Below are 20,957 nucleotides of genomic sequence, written 5' to 3'. Positions count from 1 at the left end.
GGCTGAGTCTAGGCGAGGCTGTGAAGAATCTCGGACAACTGTTTTATGTAGTTCTTGCCAGGCAAAGTTGTCGAGGGTTTTCGTGCTCATTGTTTTGGGGTTCTTTTTCTTTTCCGATCTGTTTTTGGAGTCCCAAGTGAGTGTGGGCTTTGTTGTTGCATTCAGATAACAATTGGGCAGTCGGCACATGTTATTGCTGAAAGCTGTGACAAAAGCATTTGGTTCTATTTTAAGCGGAGGCCCCCAAAGCATCCCGTCCCCAAGTGTCGCCAACTCGCCAAGTCTGGCTTTATCAGTCAAAACTTCCGAGAGCCAGTTAGCAATACTTGCGCATGAGAACGGATGATAATTCTGTTCGGTTCGGTTCGGTTAAGTTTGGGTCTGTTCTGTTGTGTTCTGGATCCGTAAACGGATGGCAATTGTCTGTAATCAACTGACATTGAAAATGTTGGCCAGCGCGATAAGTTGCGCTGACAAATTGCGAAACAAGCTTATTTTAAAATTCAAATAAGTAAGACTGCACTAGTTGGCACTGCTCGACTTGCAAATACCCTAAGCTCATACACGCAAGTATTTTCCAAGCTATGAAAAATGCAGTCTATATTAACTTCGGTGCTTAGAGTCCGATCTTGTTGCGGGTTTCAGGGATTTTAGATGGCATAGAAAAGTTTGTATATGCCAAAGCGCAGGGTTGCAGCTTTAGAAATGAATATCTTCCATTTCTAAGGGGGAAAGGGGTGGGGCATAAAAAATGTGAAATATTTGTAATCTGTATATATCATACGAGAAACTGTATTCCAAGTCATATGTCTCTAGCTCTTACAGTTCTCGAGTTATGCTTAAGAAAGCATCTCTGTTAATCGATATTTATCGACAAATCGATATATTGTCTATCTATATTTCCCTCTGCCTGTGACATACTTTTGCTGTAAAACAATCTACCCTTTTGAAGCATTTTCAATGGGTATATAGTATATATATATAATTTAGCATTAGCTCTTAACGATAGGGCTGAAGAATATTGTGAAAAATAAATTCTAAAGCCGATCATTCCATGATGTCATTTGATTAAAAACATGAACTTATTGACGGATATGAGAGATTTCCGGACAGAAATATATGATATCTAACTTATATAGAGTCCGGTTGGCCCGATTTGATGTTGTTGTTGTTGTATTTATTGAAGCGATTCGAAGAATTTTCAATCGCATTCTGACGCATTTTTCTCTCTCCCTCTGTTTTTTTTTTTTGCTTTTGCTTTTGCTTTTGCTACTCCGGTCTTCGGCTATAGCTGATTTCGGGCCCAGTGCGATTCGATTGGCATTCTGGGAAGCAGGGCATGCGGGCTTATAGCATGTGTGTATAGCATAATCAATAATCAGGCATATGCCATATGTATATATAGATCCTGTGGTAAACACGATGTCGATTCAGGCTCATCTGCGGGCACAATTTGTGACAGGCGAGCTCTGTTATTCAACAAAAAATGAATCAACCAGTTGATAAGAGCACAAACTTGATAAAATATTTCTTTTTTTTTGGGGGGTGGGGGGGGGGGGGGAATTCCAGTTCATATTTTTTAAATTGAAGCAGGTAAAGCTGCGGGCATGTTAGATTCTATAAGATGATTCGAATATATATAATTTATAATATAATTTAATGAAACAAACTGGATCAATTGGAATATATTAGGAATAGAGTCAACTGATAAGATGAGTTATAAGATATGCATATGCACATGTTCTTCCCAGCTCGATCTTAGAGACTATATAAGATAAAGGTCACTTAAGATCCGAAATTTTTGTATATCATTACATTTCAGGCTAAGGAAAGCCTGTATATGGATCAATTTACATGTCCCTTTGCATAAGCTGTCGATCTAAGACTCCATGAGAGATTTATATCTATAAGATATAAAAGACACTCAAGATCATAAATCTCTGTATACCATATGCAGCTTAGGTTAACGAAAACAGATAGATGGATCGCTTGACCTAGCCATGTCCTTCTGCATAAGGCCCTCAATCTAAGAGACTATATAAGATAAAAGAGAAAGTCCACAGCTCCGGTTAACAAAAACATTTAGATGAAGCCATTGACCCAGCCATGTCCTTCTGCATAAGCTGTCAATCTAAGACTCCGTAAGAGATAAAAGATACTTAAGATTAGAAATTCTATTATACCATATGCAGCTCAGGTTTACGAAAATAAATATATATAGCGCTTGACCTAGCCAAGCCACGTCCTTCGGCATAAGCTCGTCGATCTTAGATATCGATTATATCTATATTAGATAAAAGACACATAAGATCTGAAAGTGCGCAGCTCAGGTTTACGAAAACAGATAGATGGAGCGCTTAACCAAGTCATGTGCTCGTCCATAAGCTGATCTTAGACTCTATAAGAGATAAAAGAGACATATGTTTATTATGTTTATTATATTTCGTCTCCCTTTTAAGCTCCCAAATTTCCGAGCATATCTTAATTAATTGAACTTACACAGATCAGATATATTTTACTTTATGGATAGAGCTTCTCTCTAATGTAAACATTTCCGGCAAGCATAGCCTTGATTTTCGCTACGTCTATTCGTAGAGAGAGATACAGGGTATATCTGTAATACAGGGTATATGAGATATACGGGGTATATCCTAATAGGGCGCCATATTAATCGTACATATTATCTAGGTCAAAGTCTCGATTTCAGACATGTTTTGTAAACTGTATTAAAAAGTGTGCCCCATTTTGCTTAAATATTTGCTCGCGCCAGCTCGAGTCGAACCTTTGACTCTGATCCGAAAAAAAGTGAGCCAAAAAGAACCCAATTATAGTTGAAGAATAACCCATAACAACAATTGCGACGCCTTCGAAAATCCGTCGTCATATCAATGCGATCAATATCAGGGTTCGGTTTTTTTTTCATTTTTTTTTATTTTGTATTTTTACGACGTGTGAATCGATTGTATTAAGAGCTATTAAAATATTTTCTAAACCTGCTATCATATCATTCAATTAGGCAAGAAATGGCTATATATAGGATCATAAAACATATTATTTTGTGCCCGATAATGGGCGCTGAAGACTCGCTCCATTCAATGTAGTCCCGGGCACCATAAATACATCAAAATAAAAATAAAAATGTCGCCTTCAGAATATTTACAACACGAGCGCAGATAATGGAAGACGCCAAGAACCAAGATAGACTACGATTATTGGACTATGTATATTCGCGGCAGACAATGGATCTGACCGGCAGTACGTACCCAGTACCTCTCAGAGATAAACGCCAGATAAGCCTTCGATCGAGATTGGGTCCCCGTTTTATCAGCTCGCTTTATAGCACCTGGATGCTCCATAAACCCGATTAGATCTCCTCTTCTTCTCCATTTTTTGTTTTTGGTTATTTCTCAAAATTTATTAAGCTACTTGCTTGATGATTATTATTATTATATTTTTATAATATATATATTTTCTTTGGGACAATGTCTCTCCTGTAACTGGGTTAAGCACACACACACACACACACAGAGGCCCGTGTAGACGGTTTTATGGGATTGTTGCTTCATCGTGTGCTGGGAATATCATAGGTCGGCGCATGCACCTGATATATTTATGAATTTACAATGCCCGAATTATTCTTCCAATTTCGACAATTTATTACCGAATACTTTGAACGTTTATTTGCTTGATTCGACACTCAAAAGACGGTACTGTCCCCCAAAGCAAAAGCAAAAGTGCTCCAGCTGTGTGTGTGTGCGTGTGTGTGTGTGTAAGTGTGTGTGTGTGTGTGTAGTTGGCTGCAGATAAAAACGAAACTGTTGTCTAGATAGAAGAAAAGATAGCCACGAGCAGAGCCCGGCGTATGCGTTATATACGATTATATGATGGCCAATAAAGTTAAGCACCCTCTAAAATCGGTCATAATCGATCGCCGCGAAGGTAACATATTCAGACACTCACACACACTCACACACACTCACACACACACACACACTCACTCACACAATCATTGAATCAATCGATCAGTCTGACGACTGCTGAACTTTCAGCTTCTGCTTGGCAAGGAAGCTTTCAGGGGTAAACATGCTCGATCGCTTGGATGTATAATATTCACACACTCACTCGCATACTCACATACTTACTAACTCACACACACTCAATCCATCACTTACACACTCTTTCAATCCTTCACTGATGAATTTTCTGCTTCTGTTTGGCAGGAAAGCTTTCAGGGGCAAGCATATGCGATTGCCTGAAGGTATTATATTCACACACTCACTCCCACACTGACTCCCATACTCACTCGAACACTCATTCAATCACACACTCTTTCAATCATACACTCTTTCAATCAATAGTCGATCAGTTGGACGACTGCTGAATTATCTGCTGCTGCTTGGCAAGGAAGCTTTCAGGGGCAAGCATATGCGATTGCCTGAAGGTATTATGTTCACACACTCACTCAGACACTCATTCACACACTCATTCAATCACTCACTCTTTCAATCATTCATAATACTCGATCAGTCAGACGACTGCGGATCTTTCTGCTTCAGCTTGGCAAGGAAGCTTTCAGGGGCAAGCATATGCGATCGCCTGACTTTATAATATTCACACACTCACTCACACACTCACTTCCACACTCACTCATTCAATCATTCCTGCCAGTCGATCAGTCAGACGTCTGCTGAATTATCTGCTGCTACTGAGCAGGGAAGCTTTCAGGGGGTTTATTTGTTTTTTTATCTGCCGACCTACTACGCAACTTGTTTACGTCAAGGCAGCCCGAGATGCGACCTCTATATAGTCTGTACACATACATATATATATATATTTATATATATATACATATATGTATTTATACTTGGTATATCGTGAGTCGCTGTGTGAGATAATTGCGTGGTGGCCGCTTTGACAAGATCGCGTCGTGTGTTTACATTGATTCCGACTTACTTGGAAAAGTCGATAGTTGGCCCTTTTCTTCAGCTATCCCCAGGCGTACACTCTTCGCCGATTGTATACGAACGGGCTTTGCTTTATCGACGCCACTGTCACTCCCTTGTCAGTGGACCGTTGTTTATGAGTGTGGGACCCTCAGCATATTTACAGTGCCCATTACATGACAGATAGTTCAGATATGCGACCGCATTGATATATGGCACAGTCGACTCTTTAAATGGGACATATATAAAATGTCAGATCAGATGCTCAGATCAGATTTATCTTACTTGGGAACATTACATTTGAGTATTTCCACAGAAATTCTGCACTATATCATTCGAAGAATATAATTTTTTTTTAAGCTTTTAATGATGGGAAGCTATAAAGATAACACTCCCATTCATAAAATGTTAACGATGTCCAATTCTAATCTAGTCCGGCCAAGAAACTAGCCAATGGTCGTATTTCCATAAAATTTCGGGTAGCGGGTTTTTGGTTCTAGTCTTGTCTCGATATTAAAACCGATTAGCCTTGTTTTTGACTGTCATCGAAACTTTTCCATTTATTGTGGAATCACTGAACTGGTGGAATATAAAGAAAATCTCCCTTATCTTGGATCTGGTTTTCCATTTCTGCGCCCAAGTCTTGGATAACATTATGGTTCTCCAGGTTTTATTTTATATCAATTTAAATATTTTTAAAATATATTTTTTTTATATTTTTATAAATTATGTTTTACTTAGGGCTCAGTCTTAGCTTTGTGTTCGATTCCAGTAAAGGTAAATGCTTCGAACTAGCTCGACTTAAGATCTACATGGTCTAGATTTACATACTCTTCCATTAAAGGGTATTTCCCTTCGCCATACATTAATCGCTGTTCAAGCAATAACTTTGTATTTTATTGTTGTCAATTATAAAACTGTTTACAAAGTGTCAGATACCTTACAATCAGATACCTTATAATCAGATAGCTTTGACGATTACAGGGTATTATAGTCCACGCGTAGAACTGTTTTGGGGCATAATCGTAGTCGGGTATTATGTTAAAGACTCAACTTAATATTTAATGTCAAAACTAGTATAGAACTATTGCCAGGGTATGTTAAGTCCTGATAGTAAAAGCTTTAAGCATCTTTTTTATAATATATGTTATATTTACAGGGTATATTAAGGTCTGATAACTAAAGCATCTGCTAAAGTATTGCTAAGGCTTGCGGCAACAGCTTTTGATTCTAAATATGTTACCTACAGGGCATCTCGTAGTCGATCATTGTACGTTCTATGCCCATAATCGTTAATGTGTTTATTTTCATATTAGAAAATAGATAGTAAATAATCGCCGTTAAAACAACAACAACAACAACGACAACAACAACAGAGTGCAGAGTACACTTTTATATGGCAAAGCGATCGGAATAAACGACAGAACGAGCGAGGGAGAGAGGGCAAGGCAAAGAGCGAGCGAGATATACAGAGGTGTCGCCCGGCAGAACGAAAGAGAAAGCAAGAAAGAGAGTGACAAGCAAGCAAGAACTCGTGCTTTATGAGCTTAGGCTAAGGCGACGTGACTATGGACGATGGACGATGGACGAAGTGCTGCCAACTCTCAATGTTGTTGTTGTCGCTGCTTCTGCTCCCAATTCTGAAGCGTCGACGTCGCTGCGCTGCGGCAGCGCAGCTTCGAGCGTTTGTCATATCATAGCACTTAGCACTTCAGTTGCGGTTGGTTGCGGGGGAAAGGGGGCCGCATACAAATACTATTTGTTGTTCTTCTTTTTGGAGTTTTGGCCGTGCACCGTTTCGTGTGGTTTTTTTTAAAATTTATTTTTGGTTTTATTTGTATACTCTGTTCGCACAGTTAAACGGGATATATGGGCTTTGTGGTAGGCTGTAAAATTGACCGAAATCGTCGGGATTATTGCCTCATCATAGGCTTCGGCTGCTGCACCAAATGTGTCACATTTCTTAAACTACACTCAAAAAAATTGTGTTCAAAATTGTAGAAAATCGCCATAATATGAAAAATGTTCACATACATTTTATTGCAGAAAGAAAATATTACCTACTTCGATCGAACTATTTTATGGTAGAATATTTTTTCCAAATCGAAAAAAGATTCCTTTATGATTTAAATTTTTAAATTTTTTTCCGATTTATATATTTGATGAGTGTCTAATATGAACAGAGCATTGCGCAGTCGGTGGCACGACTTTAGTTATTTTTATTATTTTGGGTTTTTTTTCTCATTGTTTTACGCGATTAATACAAATATTTGTCACCATTTGAAATGCGCTCTCCAAATCTTTGCGCCTTCAATTGCGTGTGTGTGTGTGTGTGTGTGTGTGTGTGTGTGTGTGTGTGTGTGTGTGTGTGTGTGTCGTAGCGCCGTCGGCTCAGTTAAGAGGTCGTTAGAGCTGCGGCGATCAATTGACGACGAGCCAGTCAAAGGCAAAGTATTGTGATTATTTCTCGAGTGTTGGGCGAGTTGTGCAGAGAGTGTGTGTGTGTGTGTGTGTGTCTCTGTATGTGTGTGTGTGCGATAAAAGAGAAGATGCACAGCAAAAGAAACCAAGCAAAGGAAATTGTGAAAAAAAAATAGATGAAGAAATGATATAAATGATATATGTTATTTATGTGGTTTTCTCACGTTAATTAAAAAAAAATCAAATTAAAAAAAAAAAGAGACAAAATACAAAACATAAAAAACTGATAAAATGTGTGCCAAGGCGCTGAACGCGCGCATATACCCCGGCAAGGGTTAGACAAGTGAGTGACATTTTCTTATAATTATTACAGGATATGCGCCCAGGCCTGAGGTTAGCTGCGGGCCAACCCTCCCCTTTGAGCCGGGGCAGCTGAAGACAACCGTGCAGATCTTGCAGATCTTGCAGCGCCGCATCTTCCGGTGCGAATTGCAGTTTCTAGTCGGGTAGTTAGGGGCGCGTGCCTGCGTAACAGGAGGGGGGGGGGGGGTAGATCGTGCAGCTTTGGTATTAAGTTACGTGCCACGCCCACCCGCCTGGCAATGCACGAAGACAGCGTGAACATGATCATCTGCCCGGGCGGAATGCAGCCGGGCCAGAACGCATTTGACCTCGTCATAATTATATAGTGCCAGAGACTACTTGAGTTTGACTCGAGAACTTGCCATTCACTGGATGAGTTCTTGGGGTTTCTTTTTTTTCTTCTTCTGTTTTTTTTTTTTTGGGCATTTGTGTGGCACAAGGGACGAGACTTCCGCTTCCTGAACAATAGCAACGGCAGCGGCAGCCGTCGAAGTACAACTTCGTCCTGCCATGTCAATAAGACACACAATTGAGAACGTAAGGTCTTACAAGATCAGCAGAGGCAGATATGTATATGTACATATGTGCATATGCACACTGTACAGTACACATTGCCTACGGCACTCGGGCCGAACAATGCACGAGACGACTTTTGATTTCGTCAAGCACCGCAGCGCGAAACTTTTAAACAAAAAGGGGGCAGCACACAAACAAATCAGCGAAAAGAAAAAGAAAAACAACCAAGAGTGCTCTAGTCGGGCGTGCACGACTAGCAGATACCCTAAAAGCAGCCAAAAACTGACAGTAGAAATGGGCGAAGCGGGACGAATAAAAAAAAGAAATATTCTTAAGTAAACCTAAATCCATATACCAATTTTGGTGCAAATAACTCTTATAATCCTCGAGATATGCTTAAAAAACCATTTCATTAAATCGATATTTATCGATATTATAAATAGTGGAAGGAGTTATCGAAACAAGCGATAAGCTCGTGCTGCGTTTCTGCTAGGAGAATATATATTTAGCTCTTGCATTTTTCGAGATCGGATATAGTTAGATCGATTCAGTTCCTCGTCCTGATCAAGAATAAATTTACTGATGCTTCCTTCTGCTCCTTACACACATTTAAGCAAAAGCAATACGCCCCTTTTTAGGCAATTTTAATGGGTATCGGGCACAAAAGCACACACACAAACACGAATACGAATCTGAATACTCAGGCGAATACTCATGCGAGTGCGAGTACTTGTTGAAATCACTCACAAAAGCTGCTTAAGATCCATTGTCCTTGTGCAGACAGTTAAAGTCAAAGATCAGCCATCCAGCTGAGTTAATTATAGACGACAGCTCTATACCAGAAAAGAATCGCATCGAACCAAGTCGAGAGAACTTCTGGCTCAGGCAGTTCGGGGCAAGTGGGCAAGCGCGCCTAAGGACATATAGAAATCCCGCACAGTTGGAGATTTGGCGCGAAAGGAAAACAGTGTGCGAGGCAGAGAGAGAGAGAGGGCATAATATAGGGCATCTGAAACAGCAGTTAGCTTAGACAATTGAATAGATCTGCAGGCGATTACTAAGTAGCAGCTGTCCTAAAACCAAATTGACCAAACATTTATTAGCTGAAGTTGACAAAATAACTATGTGCTGGGAAAGGGTATCCGAAAAGTGTGGCATTCTTAGCTGTTATAGAGTATACAAGATGCTGCATACCAAATTTTGTGTATCGAACTCTTAGAGTTCTCGAGTTATGCTCTAAGATCAGAGATGTCTATAATTCGATAAAAGTTTATAATATAACTTGGCTCTGGGAAAGGGTATCCAAAAAATGAAACATGCTAAGCTGTTAGGGTCTCTACGAGAAGCTGCATATCAAGTTTGGTGTAGCTAGCTCTTATAATTCTCAAATTATCCCTAAAAATAACAAAATTTAAAAAGTTTACAATATAACTTGGCTCTGGGAAAGGGTATCCAAAAAATGAAACATGCTTAGCTATAATAGAGTATACGAGAAACTGTATACCTAGTTTGGTGTAGCTTACTTTTATAATTCTCGAGTTATGCTTAAAAATCAAAAAGGTTTATAATATAACTATGCACTGGGAAAGGGTATCCAAAAAGTGAAACATGCTTCGACTTTATAGACTCTACAAGAAGCTACAGCTACCCAGTTTGAACTATCTAGCTCTAATAATTCTCGAGTTAACCCTAAAAATCTAAAACCAAATCAAAATTTACAATATAACTAAGCCGTGGGAAAGGGTATCCAAAAAGTGAAACAATCTAAGCTGTTATAGAGTATACAAGAAGCTGCATACAACGTTTGGTAAATCTAGCTTTTATAATTCTCGAGATAGGCTTTGCTATCAAAAATGTCTAAATCTCGCAAAAAAAATATAAGAAATATTTGAAAAATGTTAGAAGCAAGCTTAGGGTGACTACAAGTCGGTCAGTCGAGCTCAAGACTCTTCCTTTGATTTGAGCTTTGCTTTAACGTAAGCTCTTGGCCTGCGCCAATAAAAATGATGTGCAGCTAATTAATAGCTAGGCTGACCTCTATATGCACTCCATATATCGACACATCATTAGTTTACTGGATATATATACGGTATATATATATATATATATGTATATATATATGCGTATATATATTTTATTTGTTTCCTGCGAGGCATTATCGCGCATTTTAATAGCTTTGCGTGCTTTATGGGGGCGCCTAATGGCCAAAGTTAAAGCCCTGATGCCTTTTGCTGATTTCCCTTAAGCACTTTGTGATGCCTTTTTTTTTTTATTTTATTCTTTCTTTTTTTTTTTTTTATTGCCATTAACACGCGCTGATAATTGTTCTGGTATTTTTGACATCTTTTTTTTTTTGTTGCCTGCGCCCGCATACAAATATTTATTTGCAATTGCTGATAAATTTATGAAAAAAAAATAATTAAATTGAAAAGAAATTGCGCATTTATGAAATTCCAAAGCAAATAGTTCTCGCTATGATAATTTCCCACAAGCAAATACAATTTGGACTCAAGCCGAAAGGGCGCATAAGTTAAAAATGTTGCTTGTACTTGTTATTTATTTGCATGGGCCAAAAAAAAGAAAAATGAAAAAAACGAGGCCCACTCAACAACAAAGGAATGTGATAAAATATGAATACAACAAAAGCTGTCAGCTACAACTGGCTGTATCTGTATCTATAGCTGTATCTATAGCTGTTGCTGTAGCTGCATTTGTATCTGTATCTATAGCTGTGTGCATAGCTGTATCTGTATCTGAATCTATTTGCGTTTGTCAAACAGCAGCAGTCAATTAGGCGCACGTCCAACTCGGTTATGTCATTATCCAAGGGTTGCAAGGGTCGTCCTCCTGCTGCTGCTCCTGCTTCTGCTCCTCGTGTAAATAAAAAAGGGCTCGACGGCCTCTAATAGCGTTAAATTAAAACAACATAATCAACAACGTTGCGCCCTTGTCACATAATTTAACACGCACTGTCTCTCTGTGTGTCTCTGCTCCCCTCCGATAGATAGATAGACGGGATTGCCGGGTTTCATTGCCGGGATCGTATTTGCATTTCGCTTTGGTTTGCCGTACAAGTCAATGGCTTTCCATTTGGATTGTCTGCATGGAAGCACATAATTCATGTGCGTAAGCACGCCTCAAAAGTCAAAGAACAAATTGTTTTACATGTGCCAATACTTTTTATGGACGTGGGGCGAATTGCACTACTCCGATTTCTGGCCCAAAGCAATAAATTTTTGATCAATAGAATAATAGATAAGTAGCTCGTAAGGAAAGTGTGAGAAGTCGAGCATATGATTATAGAAAGGGTTCTATATAGATATAGATATATGTACATATATAGTTTTTAATTTTTAATTTCCATATAGAATAGTTTACCTAGGAATCTAAGCCTAAGCCTAAATATAGATCTGACTGATCGGACATTTTCTTTAGAGATTAATATAAGAAAATTAACATCTATAATGTCTATAACAGATATATATTTGTATATTAAATCTTTATTGAGCTGGCTTTAGTTCTAGCTAAAGAAAGATTTGTCAAAACCAGCATTAAATATTTATATATGTCTTAAGCGTATTCAAATTTTCGATAAACTCAATGAATGTAAAAGAAAACGGGAAGAAAATGTCGAAGTTGAAATAGCTTTGCAGACATGTAGATATATTTATTATATGATATAAATTTCTCTTATATCAAGTTACAGAATGTGCTATTTATATGTAATATAACTGGATTAATCCAATATATACATTGATAATATCGATAAATATCGATGTTGAGATATTTTTTATATGAGACTAAAATAGCTTGATGGATATGGCCATATATGTTTATGTATAGTACGTACAGATCGAAGATATTTTACTCTTTTGTTGCCTGCCTTCAAAAGAAATGCTCAACTTTAAAGGTAGAGCCTTGCGCTTTGGTATATACAAACTTAAGTAGCCCATATTCAAGACCTAAGAATTTCATTTGAATTGGATTGTAAACAGCGAAGTTAATCAAGGCTGCATTTTCTATATGTGGAGGAAGTATCTCCTCCCTCCCTTTTCGTTCAAATCGACTTTTATTTAATTTCTAGAAAATTAAAGCTCAATAAATCATTCACAGCTTAAAATAGCCGCATATCTTTAAGTACGTGTTAATTGTTTGCAACTGCCTAACGAATTGCCTCGCATACAAACAACACCCTCACACACACACACACACACACACAACACGTAACAATGTGTGTGGCATAAACTTTGACGACAGATACAAAATTAAGTTGCAAACAAAACAGCCCACAGCCAAAAAATCAACCTTGTGTGTGCACAGCCCAACCGCACACCCACCCACACCCACACACACACACACACACACACCGCATTTTTGTTAGCTGAAAAAAAAGGCAAGCAAAAAGCGCAACAGAAAATGCCCCCGCGGGCCAAAAGGCAACGCAGTCGCTTTCAATTATTGCCGTGAGTTTTTTCTTTGTGGCCAATACACACACACACACACACACACACACACAACTACACACACACAGCCATTAGGCTAATGTGCGCTTATTGCGCACGCTTTGGAACAGGAACAGACGCAGGTGGCAGCAAGTCAAATCAACCCCCACACACACACACACACACACACATACACAGACACATGGTAAATGGGGTTGGGGGCAGCCACAAGCCAGAAACTTGGCGCTGTCTGACTGCAAAGGTCTGTTAAGTGTAACGGGGCATGGAGGAGGGAGGGAGGGAGGGGTTGGGGGAGCTGCTCACGTTGGGGATGGGCGTAAAGCCACACACAGAGAAAACCGCAAACAAGCAAGGTGTGTGTGTGTGTGTGTGCGCGAGTGTGCGAGCGGGACAGCAGGCGCACAGCAGCCAACTGTATCTGTATCTCTCGGTTTGTGTATCTGCAGCTGTGTATCTGTGGCTCTCTGTCTGCCTGCGAGTGTGTGTGTGTGTGTGTGTTTGCGTGTGTGTGGGTGTGCATAATGAATGCGAAGATGTGCACGCCCTATTATCCTGCGCTGGCTCCTCCCCTCAGCTGCTGCGGCTCTGTTGCTGTGTTGCCATAGATGCGGCCCACGTTTGTCGTGTATCTGTGAGATACATAGCAGCAGCTGCTGCATTCTGATAGGAAAACTGTGTTGGTAAATAAGCGCGCTATATATATGTGTGACTGTGTGTGTGTGTGTGTGTTTGATATCCTTTTGTGGCCAGGCAGACAACAACAAACAGCAGCAGCAGCAGAGGCAGCGGCAGCGGCAGCAGCAGGAGTTCGCAATTCGAATCAGAAGTTCGTGCCGCAACACGATGATGATGTTGTTGATGATGATGATGATGATGACGTTGATGATGCTGCTTATGGAACTGACACAGATTCAAGCAGCAGAAGAGAGCGCTCTGCTACTCACATATAGCTGCAGGGTAGATACACGCTCTCTCTCGCTCTCTCCCGCTCTCCTTTGCAACCCCTGCTGCGGCAGATAGTCGGGCAGCTCGATCATCATCATCATTATAATGAGCATCATCTGCTACCACCACCACCACGACCAGCAGCAGCAGCCAACCAAAGCGATGCCTCTGCTGCCGCTGCCTCTGTCGCTGCCTCTGTCGCTGCCGCTGCCGCTGCTAACCGCTGCCATTTCCATTTCCCTGCTCAGCAGTCAGTCAGCACATCCTCAGTTAGTCAGTTAGTTGGTCGCTGTGCGCGCTCGTTAACGGCATCACAGTCGCTGCCAACGCCGACGTCGACGTCGCTGCCAGCGCTGACGCGGACGTACGCTCGGGTTTATCGGCGCGCTCTGCCAGCGTCGCGTATCCGTACGGTACTCAGTCTTGCGAAGACAACCGGCAGATAGAGACGACACCAAATCAAATAGAAATCAAAATACAAACAAAATACTAACAAAATATTATTGCAGTGCATAAATAAAATATACAAAAAAAAATAAAAAAAAATAATACTCATACGCAACGTGGGCCGCGCTTTGTAATCATGTCGCGTCGTGGCGTGCGGCCCCTCGGCAAATGTATCTGAAAGTGCATTTTATTTACAATTTGAATTTCGTGTGCTTTGTTTTGGCTTAGAGAGAAACGCGTAACATGTTATTCGATCGTTATATTACATCAGGTTGGTTTTCTTCAACAACTTTTATCGCTTATCTAGTGTCTATCGTGGCTGGATATGTCGCCCCCCCCCTCCCCTCCACCCCTATCATACCCCGCCGCGGGGGCTGTCTCTGTTTGTGTGCGTTTATCAGTTTTTTATGGCGAACGTCAAGTTTTGAGTTACCAATTGATGTTGCCACAAATATTTTTTGCAACAGCTACATTGAAACAGAGACATTAGAGCTATGCCCAGCCCCCCTGCACCGCCTGCACCCCCCCGCCCGCATACGAACAAACATTGTGACTATATAGAAAACGGATTTAGTTTTCCATTCATTGTGTGACAGTGCGGACGTGTGTGAGAGAACTTCAAGACTTCTGTGAGTGGGCTAATTAAGTGTGAACAAAGCGCAAAAAATGCGCTTTTCAATGCACGTATCTCATAGATACTTAGTTACCCAAAGTATCTTAAGGATACGGACATGATGCAACTATGCAAACACGAAAGTATTATCATGCATACTTTATGCAGAGTATAATGAGAAAAACGAAATGTTAAGAATATGGATATTCAGTTCAAGTATCTCGTAGATACTTTTCGGAAAGTATTTTCAAAACATAATGTAACCAGCAATCACAGATATATCATATGTCGTACGAAAATCGAGACAAAAATAAGCCTGCTTTTAAAATAAGTATCTTGTAGATACTTTTCGGAAAGTATCTTAGATGCCCAATGCAAGCAACAGTCATAGATACATCTTGAAGTGTATTATAAAAACTTTGATTTTCAAATAGGTATCTTCTGGGTACTTTTCGGAAAGTATCTTTGATACACAATGTAAGCAACAGTCATAGATACATCATGAAGTTTATAAGTGGGTATCTCATAGATACTTTTCGGAAAGTATACTAAGCTTATGAATATGAATAATTTCATAGATACTTCATACAGCGTGTAATGGGGGCAAGAATATAAGAACTAATATTTATAAAATACTTTATATAATCTGTATCTCATAGATACTTTTACAGCATAATCAGTGGAAATATAACTCAAGATAATTTAAGTAATGCATCTGATAAAAAGCAAACATATTAACTATCAATTAGTTAAAATATATAGCATAGATACTTGTTCAGGTATTTCATAGATACAATATAGAGAGTATCTAGAGAAATTAAACAAAGATGTGCTTCTATTATAAAGGTATATGTACTTGACAAATCGTATCTTGAGGTCACAATTTCTTTAAATTATGAAACAGATTCTTTATATGTAATCCAAGGATGATTAATCCATGAATATGTATATATATATACATATATATCTTTATTGAATTTATGACAGATACTTTACACAGAGTATCTTTAGAAAGAACAGCTTCAAATATATCATAAATACTTTATTTATAGAATCGTGATTTATTCATGCACTCATTGAGAATATCTTATAGATATTTTATAAAAAATATATCTGTGGCAATATTATTTGGTCATATTATAGATACTTTGTATAGAATATCTTCGAAAAAAGTACCGTGATTTATTTAAAAAGTACTCTTGATAACTGTATGAAAACTCGATTAAATAGAATCAAGAGATATTATTTATAAAAAAATGAGAATTTGATATGCCTGATAGATAAATCTTTGAAGCCAAAGAAGTATTGGGAAGCTCCTGAAGAAATTTGTGCGTTCTTTATAAACTTCTAAGTGCAAAGAAATGCATTCTGCTAAAGTTTCGACAAAGATATAAAAATGATAATACAGATCTTATCCCATTTGAGCTGGAAAACTATAGAAGAACCCTTGAGAATAGCACAGTAAAAACTTGAGATCCTAGTTAGATACTTGAGATACTTTTGTTTGCCTAAAATATGCGGAGAAAAAAGTGTGAAAGAAAAACTACCTAAAGCAATATTGTAAAGCTGCTTTCAGCTCGAATGAGTCACAGTTGGCATGTTATCAAAACAAAGCGCAGCTTCCAACAGTTTAAAACAAATCCCAAATGTAATTAACTAAACTAATTAGCAGAGACCCCAAACAGAACCAAACGAAAAAAACGAAAAAGAACTGCAGCCAAAACACATGTTTCCAAGTGGATGTGAATAATAAATAGTCATGATAGCTGCGAAGAACCGAAAGAGGAAGCTACCCCAAAAAAAAAACTGATACCGAGTACTCTAATCTATACATATATATATAGTGCTGCCAGCCCTGGCTAGCTGATTTGGTCCGATCGAAGACAACAAGCCGACGGCTCGGCTAGAGCTCCGGGATTTGTTGAGGATCGGAACGGATCGGATCGGATCGAATTGGGATGCAAATAGCGTGTGCCCAGGCAAGTGCGAAACCTGCCAGCTAGCCGAGGTAGGACTCGTATTTGGGCTAAACAAACAGTTCGGCGGTAAACCATTTGCCAGTTGCGTCTGTTTATATGGCAGATACTTATCAACTGGCCACATTCGTATTACCGTTCCAGTCTATTCTCTCTCTCTGTGTGTGTGATATCTTTTTTCGGGCTCTCGTTTTCGTTGTTGTCGTTCTCGTTTTCATTTGGCTTCTTATCTTGGCTATTTGCTGGCCTGTAACTTGGACAGCGCTTGTCATATATTGTCTAACAGCTCAAATTACGATTTAGTTTCAAGTGTTTAAATAAGGCGGTAGGTAGGTACAAGCCCCAGACAACAAAGACAACAACAACAACAACAACAACAACAACAACAACAGCAACAACAACAGCGGCAACAAATAAATAAATAATCGGTGCGTAATTTGTGCAACATTTTGGACAAGTGTTTTTTTTTTCATGATTAGCTCTGTGTGTGTGTGCCAAGGGTTGTTAAGTTCCGACATTTGTGGGCCAAAAAGAAAATGGGAATTATGTGGACCGGGAAAGACACACAGAAATCGGTTGAAGTTCTTGACTTTAGTGCGAGCTTGAGATGGAAAATATCTAAAGAATATACAAAGAGAATTTGTGCGCATCCTGCCTTCGTTTTGTGAAGCTGGAAATCAGTTTAAGTGCTTGACTTTACTTCGAGAATACATAAAAAAAAAAAAATGGTCGCTGGCTCGTTTGACGGTTCGAACCAGCGTGCTGCCTGGAGGTGCGTTTTGTGAACCTCGAAATCAGTTTAAATTCTTGACTTTAGTTCGAGCTTTGGGTAAAAAATATATTTGAAGAATATACCAAACTAATGGTCGCTGGTTCGTTTGACGGTTCGAACCAGCGTCCTCACTTGAGCTTTGGTTCGTGCAACTGCTTTTTTACATATATAAAGCCAGTTTTTGGCATAAGTCTTAGCTGGTCGTATATTTTATTAACACAGTTTAATTTACTATTTGGTATTTTGAATAAGATTTTCATAAAAAAGTCGCCCGCTAAATTTGATCTATGACCACAAAAGACATCTACATACATATCTGGTTAGATACATCCAAAAGTTGGGGCGAAAATTATTTACTTTTTTCGAGCTGATACTCCCTCTAAAAAGATAGTTCGTTTTTTTCACATTTTAATATAATTAATATAATTTTATATAAAATAAATATTCTTCGCATTGTATACATAAAAAAGTGCTTCTTTTTATCTTGCTTTAAATGTTTTCAAAATGAATTCTATATATTCAAATATAAATCAAGTTTGTTTTTTAAACATGCTTCGGAAAAGTAATAATAATAATATAATAGTAAAAATATTCTGCAAGCAGGCTTCACACATTCTAATATATAAGAAAATGAAATTTTATAGATTTTCCTTAATATAAAATAATAATAATAGTAATAGTAAAAGGCTTCGTCGTATCAAGCCTTGATTCGAGTGGAATTTTCACTGAAAGTAGCCAGAATATTTAATCCTAAAAATGCTATTAAATATTTTACATATTCTTTTATATATATTCGAAGCATTTAAAAAGATTTCAGCTCAATTTATTACATTTAAATTCAACGTAGAAATATTTACATCCGACCTAAGATCGAGAAGAGCTGAAAGCGAGTATTTGGAATATTTGGACAAATGTAGTTTGCCTCGTCCATAATAATTAACTAAATTTGTGGGATTTATTTAATTACCTAGCCAAATATCAGTTCACATAAGAAGTTGATTATTATGAAAATGGAATGAAACAAATAAGAAAAGCTATAAAATATCATTTGGGGGAAACATCTATCGCTGAGTTAAATGTCATCTCAAATGTCTAGTCTGGTTCGGGGAATCGTTGTTCTGTTGTTTTGTCTATTTATTTGATAAACAACAGCTGAACAAGTCACATCTTTCGAAATAAATAGAAAACAAATGCACAACTAGAAATAGAAAAATAAAAAAATCAAATAAAGGAAATAAATTTAATATTGCAAATAAACAAAATAGTTATACAAATATTTCGAATTGTTACGCCTAGGCATTCAGTTCAAAGACATTGTTTGCACAGGCTGCATAACAACAAGCAATAAAACAAAAAAACACAATCCAGGTAATTCGATCTACAGGTGAGCTTTAAACACACACGCGCACAGATAATCGATGATACGAGCGTCGCGTCCAATTGGGCTGCCTCCACTCGTCGACACTTTTCAAGTGCACAGCAATTGCAAAATTCAATGAGATAGAGGCACCCGAACACCCAAATTAAACAGCGATGACAACGCCGATAACAGCCGATAACACAGCAGGTGTGTGTGTGTGTGTGTGTGTGTGTAGGTGTGTGTGTTGTCTTTGACAGGCCTTTATCTAGAGCGCTTTCTATTTGCGGACTGACAGTCGCTGAGCAATTCCATCTTGATGGGCCACTCGAGCAAAGTCCAAACTCTATCGTTAATCGTATATCGTAATCGTTTATCGTAATCGTTTATCGTAATCGTTTATCGTTAATCGTTAATCGATTGTTTTCCTTTTTGGGGACAGGCTCTAACGGCGACGACTACGATCCGAGCGTCGTGCGCCATCATCATCATCACCATCATCATCTGGATCTCGGCGGCGGCGCTGCGACGGCCTTTGGTCAACTGCCGCCGGCGCATCTGAGGCCCGAGGACACGTTCGCCCGCCACCTGCCGCCCACGATATCCCCGCCGTCAGCAGCGCTGCAGCAGCAGCAGCAGCAGCAGCAGCAGCCGCCGCCGCCGCAGTTGCCGCAGTTGCAGTTGCTGCAACGGCAGCTGCCGCGTTCGCCGCCCGCCTCCGCCTCTGCCTCCGGTTCCGGTTCCGGGTCTGGTGCCGGCGGCCACATGGAGCACTTGTTCAATGACAAGGCGCAGCAATTCCTGCTGGAAATGGCGCGCCTGCGCGAACCCGTCTGTGATCTGGATATACGTGATACTGGCGTCTATGCCAAGACACATCTGCCCCGCGGCACCCGCTACGGACCCTTCCCCATGCGCCTCTGCCAGCAGCCCAGCGATCGCCATCTGGCCTGGGAGGTGAGTACACCTATAATTACCTAATCTCTATACTCCACATAAAGCACAGCTCCCAACATCAGCTTCCAAAATGGAAGTATTCCAAATTCCTACCTATATCCAGGCCCAAAAGAGAATTATTGCATTTTCTTCATATATTGTCATAATATATCTTATATAATAATATAAGTTATTATAATAATTATCTTTCTTTCATACTGCAACGTTTACCGGCATCTTAGCCTCAGATAAAAAATCTGTCTTACATATATAAAATATTTTATAAATCAAGGAACTATTTTTATAAATTCTTCACTATTCACGTTCTACTTTCCCATGCCATTATAGTTGATCTTGAGCTTGGAGTCTGCAATAATGTGATAGATATGGTAGATATGATATATATGGTAGATATGACATATATGCTAGATATGATAGATATGACATATATGTTAGATATGACATATATGATAGATATGATATATATATAAACAGAACTGTGCAAATTCTATTGCTGTTCCATTTCCATATAATGATTGCCTTTAAATACCTTAACTATCTCTGACTTGCGCGCGTCTAACAATAGTTAATCTCTCATTTCTGATTATATTAAAGCAATTATTGAACAACTTAAATAGTTCTCAGAATTCAAGAGCTTATCATTAGCCAGAAGCGAGCCAGATACCATTATCATGCAGACTTTAATAAAAAACTAATCACATTTGATTATTATAGTTTTTTTCTTTAATGGGAATATTCCATTTTTTCGCTCTCCTCATATTATAATAATATATTTATTACTTCTCATTATATACATAAATCTTGCGCTTAACCCAAAAACCGCAAATGGAGAATTTCTCCGACTAATTGCAAATCGTTTGCCGTGAAAATGATATCAATATCAAATAAATGCCCGACATAATCCTTTCGCATATGTCCAAAAAAGTCTCCAATTTCCGTTTTTTTTCCCGTTTTTTTGGGAAATTTAATCCCATCAAAGCTGCGCGTGAAATTTTTTTGCGAAAATTGCACAAAAATTGCGAGAATTTCATTTTTTTTTTGGTCCGAAAATCAAACGATTGGAAATAGATTTGATTAGGCCGTGTGGCTCGGGAGGGGGGGGGGATTGTCAGTCAAATGTGCCTAATCCTTGGCCAGAGCTAATTTCCTGGTCGCACACCGGGCCAATCCACAAAGTGCACCCT

The 20,957-nt window shown here is 39.0% G+C and overlaps 2 protein-coding genes across 2 annotated transcripts in view; both read left to right on the top strand.

Annotated features, from left to right (window-relative positions):
* Positions 1–13,967: 13,967 nt before the first annotated feature.
* On the top strand, positions 13,968–19,578 carry LOC135433993 (forkhead box protein G1-like; the record flags this gene model as incomplete). The annotated part of the gene is made up of 2 exons (XM_064690315.1): positions 13,968–14,369; positions 19,259–19,578. Coding segments are annotated over exons 1-2 (348 nt in total), but the record flags the coding sequence as incomplete, so codon positions are not given.
* The window catches only part of LOC135434025 (transcription factor hamlet-like), a 23,999-nt gene continuing 22,576 nt past the window's right edge, over positions 19,535–20,957 (top strand). Inside the window, exon 1 of the mRNA XM_064690362.1 lies at positions 19,535–19,773. Within this exon, the coding sequence (XP_064546432.1) occupies positions 19,582–19,773 (192 nt within the window). The 5' untranslated portion in view covers positions 19,535–19,581. The remainder of the gene's footprint in view (positions 19,774–20,957) is intronic.

This window comes from Drosophila montana, unplaced genomic scaffold (genome assembly GCF_035044405.1).
Source record: "Drosophila montana isolate Dmon_TW-CO22-7 unplaced genomic scaffold, ASM3504440v1 contig_3257_1, whole genome shotgun sequence".
In the NCBI taxonomy this organism is placed as follows: domain Eukaryota; kingdom Metazoa; phylum Arthropoda; class Insecta; order Diptera; family Drosophilidae; genus Drosophila; species Drosophila montana.
The sequence above is the reverse complement of the archived record's forward strand: the minus strand, read 5'-3'. Positions and strand labels throughout refer to the sequence as shown.